This window comes from Diabrotica virgifera, chromosome 9, assembly GCF_917563875.1.
Source record: "Diabrotica virgifera virgifera chromosome 9, PGI_DIABVI_V3a".
NCBI lineage: Eukaryota > Metazoa > Arthropoda > Insecta > Coleoptera > Chrysomelidae > Diabrotica > Diabrotica virgifera.
In genome coordinates this window covers 187473482-187485014 of record NC_065451.1, presented here as the reverse complement: position 1 = coordinate 187485014, position 11533 = coordinate 187473482, and the positions used below count along the sequence as shown (strand labels likewise).

General features: G+C 32.0%; 1 protein-coding gene across 1 annotated transcript; it reads right to left on the bottom strand.

Annotated features, from left to right (window-relative positions):
• On the bottom strand, positions 1-10506 carry LOC114332416 (uncharacterized). The gene is made up of 4 exons (XM_028282215.2): positions 10381-10506; positions 7449-7534; positions 2274-2382; positions 1-354 (listed from the first exon to the last, which is right to left on the bottom strand). The coding sequence occupies exons 1-4, from the start codon at positions 10469-10471 to the stop codon at positions 56-58; spliced, it is 585 nt and encodes a 194-aa protein (XP_028138016.2). The 5' UTR covers positions 10472-10506; the 3' UTR covers positions 1-55.
• Between the last annotated feature and the right edge of the window lie 1027 nt (positions 10507-11533).

Below are 11533 nucleotides of genomic sequence, written 5' to 3'. Positions count from 1 at the left end.
TTTAGTGTGAGGGCTACGTTTATTTCATCAAATATAATCCATGTTTGTTTCAAACTTAATCTATGCTTAAAAAGTCTTTAAAACTACACAATTCAGGAATTATATTTACTAGATCCTCTGTAATTTTAGCTTCACAGATTGCATGCAGACTCGCATCTTGTTTATTTTCGTTCCATTGAAGACCTTTATTATTGGGTTCGTATTTAGCCTCTAGACAGAATGTGTCTTTTGTACCAGATGGTTTTGCTGACCAGTTACTATACAAAATTGGACGGCCTGTCCCCATCCATGCCCATTTGCCGTAAGCCAATGTAGTTCCTGATGTCCAAAAAGAGTATTGGTCCCGGCCACCAACTACAAATTAAAAAAAATCATTGCAAAATCTCGCAATGTGAATGTGAATACAAAATAAAATATATATAAAAGATGGAAGGCAATCATATTATACGTATTTCTGCCTAGTTGGTCATCATCAGTGTGGTGTAGACAAGTTAGAAAAGGAGCGTGTTACTTTACGCGGTTGACTTTACTATTTTATTATTTATGTTTTTAGGCATTAAGTTTAATTTTAGTTGACTTTATTTATTTTTTAATAACTTACTTCTAAACAAATGAAATACACTAAATTTATATCTTTTCTTTTACAAACTACGCTACTAATTTATGTATTACACTAAATCTATTAATTTATTTACATAATTACAAAATCAAAAATTACGCGTTCGATACATATTAAGTACACCGACGTATTCAAATTCACAACTAACTGCTAATTGCAAAATCCCTCTTATTTATACAATGCTTAATCATCTCGAATACAAAAGAATGATCCAGAATAAACGAGTCTTTACATAATCACTTAAAGCACGTAAAATCGATTTTTCTAGTACAATAACAAAAGAACAATTATTAGAAAAAAGTTTGTAAACAAACTCGATCGAGATCTTTCTTTAAATTAGGGTCCCTCATAAATCAATCAACCACAGGTATAAATAAAAAAGTATGGAAAAAATTTTGTTAAGATAGGCTTTTCTTTAGTTACGAGTGACTAACATTAAAAATATTATAAAAAAATCAACTAAAAAGCCAAAAATAAAAAAAAATTGAAGAAATCTAACACATTCGTCAAAGAAAAGCGTGGCGCGTCTTGTTAGTCACTCGTAACCAAAGAAAAGCGTTTCTTAAAAATTTTTTTCATATTCTTTTTATTTTTTACTTTTTGTACAAACATGAAAAGTAGTCGGAATCGGCAAAAAATTTAAAATTTTATTGTTTATTAATGAGGCATAACGTAAACAATTAACGTAAAAAGTCAAATTATGTATAGTTCATATATTTAGCTACAATCTGTAAAAGTTTCAAGTTTCTACATTGTAAAAAGCAAGAGAATTTAAGCATTTTTCATTAAAATCGTTTTTTTTATTTAAACAATTAATAAACATATAAAAAAAATTTATTGACTATTCGTGTATTGTTCCCACGAATGCAAATGTCTGCAAAGATTCATTCATTTTCATTGAAGAAAAGGCAGTCAAATTAACGTCTAAAATTTTGACGCAAACTATTGAACTAAATAAAAGCGTTTAAAAAAGGTTCTTGGTAGAAAGCTTCGTCGCCTGTTAGTCCGGGAGCTGAAAACAGTAAGGTGACATAATTGTGTCACAGATCATTGTCACAGGAGCAATATTACCACTATGTGACAACAATGTCAGAAGGCCCTGCCTTTCAGGGCGACGCCTAACACAATCACGGAGGAAAAGCTACCTTAGGAAAAGAAGTACAAAACGTTATGAAATAAATGAATAAAAGTATTATAGGTACCTATACCGTGATGAGTGCCCTTTATAAGTAGCTAGTTGACTTCACTCACAATAATTACACGTATGACATCGAAAAATATTATATTTTAATTTCCCACCTTAGAACAAAAAATAATGATTGAAGAAATTAAGACAGATGCTAGTACAAATACAATAATTAGTAGCGATTTTAATTAAAAATCTAACTAATAATAAAAACGGCTCAACTAAAATATTTTACTAAACGTCATACTAAACGTCATCATGCCTATAATTATTATGACTGAAGTTAGCTGTTAAGCTAAGGTGGGAAACCGTCATGTAGTATATTGTAAATTTACATGATTCTAACGATCATTTCCCACCTCTAATAGTTTCATTTCTTTTTATTTCACAATATATTATGTTTTACATTTTTTGCGTTATTTTTCCTGTGTTTAGCGCACTCATTACTGTATATTGCTTATCACTTACAAAATCCCTTCATCTGGTCATAAAGATACTCATTTTCTTCGCTCGTTTCTATACTAACTAAATCCATATTAAGCGCCTTGCAATGCTCTAATGCTTGGATCCAACTTCCCTAAAAAAGTGTAGGTTAGTTAATCTTAATTCTTACTTACTTAAAGTAAATTAAATCAGTTACTGAGATAGGGCTCTTCATTCACATTCATTTGTTTCGAGCTTCTGTTAGGTGTCGTATAATATTAAGATATCTACGTCATACGTCTTTGGTTTTTATCATTGGTATATACAAATAACGTATGACGTAGATATATTAATATTAGACGTTACATGACAGAAGCTCCAAACAAATGACAATCGATGAAAAGCCCTATTGTAACATGTTAAATATACTTGGTCAGTTTCTATTTTGCAACTCAGTATTCTCAGTAATCGAGTGGGGTTGCAAAAGAAGTAGGTAGATGAGAAAGGTACGAAACGAGAAAAACAAAGAAAAACGAAAAGGAATAAGAGTTTATAAACGAGGAAACGTAACTGTTTTAAATATTTTTATAAAAAAAAACGAGATAAGATGCTTATAATATGCAAAGATCAAGTGAAAATATTAATATAAATATAAAGAGAAACAAAAATATATGCAGGTTTAATAAAATATTTAAATAAACCTCTAAAAGTTTATTAAAGGGCCACATAAGGAGCAAAATAGTGGATCATGAGAGAAAAAAAAAATAAACCTTAATAGTAATTTTGAACTAAGGATATTGGGACTACCCTCATACCAAATTACGCAGAAAAACTACCAGAAAAGGCCATCTTATAAGAATGGATTGTAATAAAACACCTTGTAGAACTATTTGGGACGTCAACCAAGGAAAGTGTGGTTAGAAGAAGTAGGCGAAGCAACAAAGCACTAAAAGACCCAAAACCTAGAAATTTTGTGCAGTAAGATGAATTGTTATGTAACTTTTTGCATTCGATTCGAGAGAGTGTCAGGCAATTTTGTGAACTAAATTAATCTCCGGCAAAAATTTTTGTGCATAAGAAAATGCATTTTCAAAGTGTATCTCCAGGAGATGGAAAATGAAAAATTTAGAACTCAGGAAATATTGGCGGAAATGAGTTCAATTTTTATACTTGGGGTACTGGAGGTCACTGAACACTAATTTCAAGACGGCGATGGTCTCCGAGGCACCTGGTGCCCAGGGTGAAACTCGTCGCCTGGGACGATCGAATAATTCGCGGGACGATCAAATAACTCGCGAAATACAGAGTGGATCGAAAACTGAAAAATACGTGTTTAATGTTTTTCAAAAATCGATCGAATGGCACTAAACACGACCCCCCACTTCACCCCCTGTAAGTTGGGTGGGGGTAACTTTAAAATCTTAAATGGAAACCCCCATTTGTTAATGTAGATTTGGATTTCTCACCTAATAATAAGCAAATTTTATTCGAGACATTTTTTCGAATTGTGGATAGAATGGTACCTACTAGAATCGGAAAAAACGATTTATCGTAATACCATAGGTAAATTATAGAAACGGTCTAATATATCTAGAAATACGCTTCCAAATAAAAAACCAAAAAAAAATACGTGTTTTATATTTTTCAAGAACCTATCGAATAACATCAAACAAGACTCTCCACTCCACCCCCTGGAGGTGGGGTGGGGGGCAACTTTAAAATCTTAAATAGGAGCCCCATGCATTCCTTACGTAAAAATAAGTAAGTTTTATTCGAGACATTTTTGCGAATTATGGATAGATGGCACTATAATCGGAATAACACTATTTATTAGCGCCGTCTATCAACAATTCTAAAAAATGTTTCGAATAAATGCTACTTATTTTTACGGTTTAAGCAATCCAAATCCGGTTTAAGGAATCGACGGTTTAAGGAATCCACTTATTGGTTTAAGGAATCCAAACCTGCAATAAAAATTAGGGCTCCTATTTAAAATTTTAAAATTACTCCCACGCCACCCCTAGGGGGTGGAGTGGGGGGTCGTGTTTAGTGTCATTGGATAGATTTTTGAAAAATATTGAATAAGTATTTTTTGGTTTTTTATTTCGAAGTGTATTTCTCGAGATATTAGACCGTTTCTATAATTTACCTATAGTGTCACAATAAATAGTTTTTTTTTTTCGATTATAGCGCCATCTGTCCACAATTCGAAAAATTTCTCGAATAAAAGTTGCTTATTTTTACGTAAGTAATCCAAATCGACAATAACAAATGAGAGTTTCTATTTAAGATTTTAAAGTTACCCCACCCTACATCCTGGGGGTGTTGTGTTTAATGTCATTCTATAGATTTTTGAAAAATATTAAACACGTATTTTTCAGTCTTTTGATCCAATTTTTATTTTGCGAATTATTCGATCGTCCCGCGAATCATTCGATCGCCGCAGGCGACGAGTTCCACCCTGGGCGCCAGGGCCTCGATTTTTGACCCTTCGCTTCGTAGCACATACGTAGCGCATACGTTCGATAACGAAGCGAAGGGTCAAAAATCGAGGCCCAGGTACCTTACGTCAATATTTCCTGAGTTCTAAATTTTTCATTTTCCATCTCTTCGAGATGCACTTTGAAAATGCATTTTCTCATGCACAAAAATTTTTGCCGGAGATCAATTTAGTTCACAAAATTGCCTGACACTTTCTCGAATCGAATGCAAAAAGTTGCTTGACGATTCATCTTACTGCACAAAATTCCTAGGTTTAATGCTTCGTTGCCTCGCCTAAAGTGAGAACCCATGCTAGATAAATATTAAAGGTGAATAACTGGAGGAGAACAGCTGAGGAAAAAGAGGCGGGAAGTATGATGGGAGAAGCCAGGGCCCCATTTCGGTTCTAGCGCTATTGGAGAGAGATATGATATGGTGATGTACATATGTTATGTTATCAGTGGCGTAGCTAGCCCCACAGGGGCTTCATATCAAGATTTGTTGCGGGGCCCTTTTCGGCTACTGATGTGGGATAGTACTAAAAAAATGTTAAACAAAAGAAGCAAAAACGTTTGTATAGAATAAAATAAATATATGCTTTATTGTCACTGAAGATTTTACAATTTTATGGACAAAGAAAGCTTACAAAGAGTCGAAACACAAAAAAACAATAACAAACACAGTTTACTAAAATTACATAAATCGTCAATATTATTACAAAATAAAATATAATGAGATAAAACAAAACAATACAGGGTGTTTCATTAATAATTGGAAATCTTTTAACTGTATATTCTTCAGCTAAAAATATTAAGGTATAACCCAAATTACCTACTCCGAAAATACTTCCTAAGGGAGCTTGAGTTCTTTGAAGATGGTGTCTTTTAATTAGTTTCGTTTTAAATACCTCTAGAACGCTTCTATTTAGAAAAACTAAAACTGGTATGCCTATTTATCTTCCAGAGATAAATCGATTTCATAAATTGCGAATTTTTAGTACGGGTCATATGTGTCCTTTTTGGGTAGGGCAGCGGTTATTTTATCGCATAACGTTTTTGTCTTCAACATTTATTTTTGACGCTGGATTATTAAATTGTAATGTATTCTAGTACTAAAAGTTACTCTTGCTTTAAGTCGGTAGGATACACCGTTTTCTAGAAAAATCGATTTGAAAGTTTTTCGTTTTTTGAATTTGAACAAAATTTAAAAAAATTAAAAAAAAAACGGTGCATTATACTGACTTAAAGCAAGAGTAACTTTTAATATTAGAATACCTCATAATTTAATATTCTGGTGTCAAAAATGCCTAGAAATTAAAGACCCAAAAAATATTGCTATAAAATAACCGTCGACCTACCCAAAACGGACGCATATGACCGGTACTAGAAATTCGCAATTGATGAAATCGATTCATCTCTGGAATAAACGTACCAGTTTTCGTTTTTTTTTTTCATAGCTTTTTTTAAATTAAAAAACGCAAAATTTTCAAATCGACTTCTAGAAAACGATGTACTTATACTACTGACGCAAGAGTACCTCTCATTACTAAAATGCCTCACAATTTAATAATACAGTGTCAAAAAGACTTAAAGGTTAAAGACAAAAAAGTTATGCGTTAAAAAAATTATCATTGCCCTACCCAAAACGGATGCCTATGACCGATACTAGAAATTCTAAATTTATGGAATCGATTTATCTCTTTAAGATAAATAGGCGTACCAGTTTTCGTTTCTCTAAATGGAAGCGTTCTGGAGGTATTTAAAAAAACTAATTACAAGGCGCCTTGTTCAAAGAGCTTTATCTTCTCTTGGAAGCATATTCGGACTAGGTGACTTGGATTAAATCTTAATATTTTGAGCCCATAAAACTACAGTTAAAATATTTACATTTATTAATAGAACACCCCGCATATTGCAAAATTTAAATAAATCGCATAATACATACAACCTTACGATCTAGTAAATTCTGCGTATAACACCCAAATATAGATATAAATAATAAACCTAAAAACTCTAATATACCAAAGTCGAAAAATAGATTTGAATTGTTGACATCCAATGTATGAAAATAGATTCAGATTTTTCAAGCCAAGAGTGATTGCTTGGAAATAACCGTAACAAAGAAGCTCTGTTCTTACGATGCGAATAAATCGTACGATGCGGTCGGTAAATATAGATATAGCTAAATACAATTTATAGATAAAGAATCGATTACACGAAAATATACGCAAAAAATACACAAGGTTTCATGTATTCAAACATAACGTGATTACAAAAATTGCGATTTGGCATTATACTTTATATAATGTCTCACACATAGCCAAAGGTGAATAGACAATAAACAGTACCTTAAAAACAAAAAAGCTTTGTTGTTATGGAATAAAGGCAAACGGCAAAAAATAGATAGGTACCTGTACATAAATATAGTTTATGTATAGATAAAGAATCCATTACACAAAAATGTTGATATCCAAACAATATACACTGCTTCAAAGCGTTTTAATAGTGAAATAATAATTGTAGAATATTTGGAGCAATTTTTTTAAATGGAATTTTGTTTCGAATTGCCTAGCTGGGGAACAGCTCCCTGGGCCCCCTGAATGTCGGGGGCCCCGTATAATTGATACGGCTGATACGGCGGTAGCTACGCCTCTGTATGTTATCACACTATTATAAAAAATAGATTTGGTTATTTGGAATCCTCATTATCAACTAGCTAAAAGAGCGAAAAATTTCATACCGTAAATGTATATCCAAAGTAATATAAAGTATTTCCGTCCTTTTCAACCCAAAGTTCTGGAACTATACTTCGTGCAATACCTGTATCTAAAACATTAAAAAAATATTTTAATAAATAATAAATTTAAAAATTTTTTAAATTTTTTTATATTTGCAACAAACAAGTAAATTACATAAACGTTCATTGTTTAGGAGGTTATCTAAAATGAATCACAATGCAGAAATTGAAATATTGGAATTCCAAATGGTGTGTGTGTCAAGAAACAGAAAGCACATATAGTCTCTCTCTCTCTCTCTCTCTCTCTCTCTCTCTCTCTCTCTCTCTCTCTCTCTCTCCCTCTCTCTCTCTCTCCTCTCTCTCTCTTCTTCCGATACCAGCATTATTGTTCTTTCGTTACAATGGCTTCTTAGTTGCGCTGCCCATTGGGGTCTTCTGGACTTTTCTTTCACTATGCCAGCATCTGGGTATAGTCCTTTGAGCTCTTTCTTAGTTCCTATCCTATATTGTCCTGGTACTTCATCAAGCACAAGATTTTTCCTTATGATTTTTCTTTCCCAAACACGTAGTCTCTCTTCGTATATTGATTACTTAACCTAACAACATACTAATAACAATAAGCCTGCATGATTGATGCGTTAGTGTACAATTTATACTTTTATTGTTATTGAAAGACAGTTGTTATTGAAAGACCTTTTGAAGTGTGTACAATTTATTATTATGTTAATTATTACATTTTTTATTATTATGTTAAAGTTATATGTTCTTATAGGTATATTTCTTTTTTCAGGTACGTCCCACAAAATGAATCTAATAAGTAAGTCTAAATTTTAGTCAATTTTGCAACTAGAATCTTTGCGAACTGTAACCATACGGATTATAATATTTTACCTTTGAGAAAAAGTTTAGAAAATTTATAATTAAAATGAATACAATTTAATTATATAAAATAGTATAAAATTTAAAAACTTCAAAAAGTTTAAAAATTAATTAAAATAGCGTTTTTCCTAATTTTCTTTCGTATAACTATCAAACGATACATTTTTTAGCAAAGTCCTAGTGAAATAAACTAGCTACAATTAAATGTTCTATAAATACGACTAGTTAAAAACGTTTTAATATATTAACATTGCTTCAAAATAGGAATAATTTCAAAAAAGCAGGGAGAAATAAGCATCTTCTTATTCAATGTTTTTCAACCACGTAAATTGCACTAGGAGCTTCATAATTCAGTTAGAAAATTTTTATGGTATAATAAAACAGTCCACTATTAGCATTGAAAAGAGATAGGTACAAAAAAAGACGATTCGGTATGTTTTCATATTTTAAGCACAATCTGTTTGACGTTTCTGCTTTGTTTAATTTTGTGGCTGTCAGTCAGTTGAATTTTTTGCAATTTTTGTCGAATTTTTGCGTTTTGAAGTTTCTTTATATTACACAAACAGTTGTTTTCACAACTAATTTTATATTGGGCTTTGAAATTTTAAGGTAAATAATTATATTTAGGCAATTAATATTTAAAACATACAAAGCTAACGTCATTCACACAGTAAAGAATTGACTGTGTTTAGATTTCCGTCAAAGTGAATAAAATAACAAAAATAAAATATGTTATTGGATTTTTTTATAAATTGTTTATTTATTTATTGATCAATAATAATAAAAGAATTTATTAAGCTACTTCAAATGTAGCTGTAATTCTGCGCAAAAATTTTGAAGCAAAACTTACATTTGACATTCTATATATTTGATAAGGTCAAATTTTGTAATAAAACCCGTAATCGGAACAGTAGCCACTTTCTGTCAGTTGTTGTTGCGTGAAATAGATTACCGACTTATTTCGTATGCTTTAAGTGATGACGCACGGGTAAAGACTCGCGGACTCAACTGTATCTAACGTACTTTATAGAATTTTGAATCGAAAATTTTGGGTAGCTTCAGAAGTTTTTAAAAATTTGTAACAATTTTTTTGATTTAAAACAAATAAAATATTTAGGCAACTGTTAGTTAAAAAAAAATTCTGAACACAGCTTTGGAAAATACACGGAAAGACGCTTCTTTAAAAAAAAAAAGGTGAATGATAGAACCGTTCAAAGTTGACAGGTATATTCGACGAAGTTAGAAACGATAGGATGGTAGTCTTTAAATCACTACCTTTCTCTTATGGAGCTACTTCACGGTAAACATTTTCATATATCTTAAAATGAGATCTTAAAATACAAAAAAAACTAGGCTGAGAAAAATTAAATATTCTCGGCTTTCAATGATGCACATTTTTTTGGTTTCTTGTTTCCTAAAAAACAATAGTCAAAAAACTAAAATTAAAACAACTGAAAGACAAATAAAGGACCTAGACAACTTTACATATCTGGGACTAATTATGGAAAAAAGGCGATAGTAGATCAGATATCGAAAAAAGAATAGTAAAGACACAACATGCATATAACTCCTTAAAGAAAATCTGGAACACATATGTGATATATCAGAGTTAACCAAAATCAAAATATTTAACAGCTGTATTAAGAGTATATTATTGCAAGGCGCAGAATCTTGGAGACAGAAAGAAACAACTACCAAAAAATAACAAACCTATATAAATAAATTGTTATGCAACAATATAATAGTCTGAGTCACTTGAATACCAACCAGGCAGAAGAAGAATAAAAGGATGACAAGATAATAACTGGAGAAGAACTGTAACTACAGATCATGAGAGAATTGGTTTAAGGTTCGGAGGGATCAACCACAGATCGAGAAATATAGAGGAATGGAAATAACTTATAGAGGAAATTTCGAAGGAATAAAATAGAAGCTTTGCTGATCCAACCAATCTTTCACTTTTGACAAAGAAACGCAATAGCATCTAATACACCATAAAAAGAAGATTGCAGCAGAGAGAGAATAATTAATATATTGTTTATACTTTTTCACATACCTTTAGTTATCGCATAATTGATAGATCCTGCACTATTCATCTTCAGTTTGAATAGGATCGTAAGCAGTACCATAATAAGTTGTTTTCCCATTTTGACTATCTTTGTTCACGTACGATATGGAATACTAATTTAATATACAGGCATCACTCGTATATTTATAGTTTGGTTAAAAAATGATTACGTTGTTATCATACAGGAAGATGCTGTTTGTGTAGTTAATAACAGCTTTTTCACAGAAAATCTACAACACTATTATAATCGGTCTGCTGCAGATAGGACCTTAATTTTTTTTTCTACAACCGTGTTAAAAATGCAATTTTTAGCACTACATGCGTGCGTTAAAAATCCTACTTTAAAGCACTAATGCTTTAAAATATTTTTAAGGCACTGCAATTCGTATTGACCGTATAGACAATTTTGATGTAATGTCAAAAAATATAAAAATGGAATGTCAGTCAAGTTCAAGTAAAAGTTTTTGTAGATATTGTCCTGTAATTACGTTTGAAGAAAAAATATTGTATGATATGCGTGTTAAAAAGTACATTTTTAAGGCACTCTTGTGAATTGCAGAATTCGCTATCGCTCATTCTGCAAACTTTCACATGCGTGCCTTAAACATGTACTTTTAACACTTATATCATAAATAACTATTATAAAGTACTATGTGAATGGAAAATTATACATTTGCAAGAACGCCCGAGACCATTAGATGTACTTCTTCTTATAGTACCCTCCCGTCAATGGAGATTGGCTACTACAGTTGCAAAATCTTCTCTGTGGTCATCTGATGTTATTGGCTATTCAAAAATTTAGCCCTGTCAATTGTCGAATGTTTCTTATCCACATTAGTATTTCCCTTCCCCCTCTCTCTCTCTCCTATGGCGCTACAGCTCAAATCGGGCCCTGGCCTCCCCCCCAAGTCGGGCCCTGGCCTCCCCAGCATCCGCTTCCAAGTATTTCTGTCCCTGGCTGCTCTCTTCCAGTTATCCACCCTCAATATCTCTTTAGCAACGGTTCCCACTTCGTGTATCCATCCCTTATTTTTTGTTCTTCCTACTGGCTGATGTCCCACCATAGTTTAGCTAGGTGTTCTATCATTGTTTATTTTTATCTGCTGACCTGCCCAGCAAAATCTTTGTATTTTTGCATATA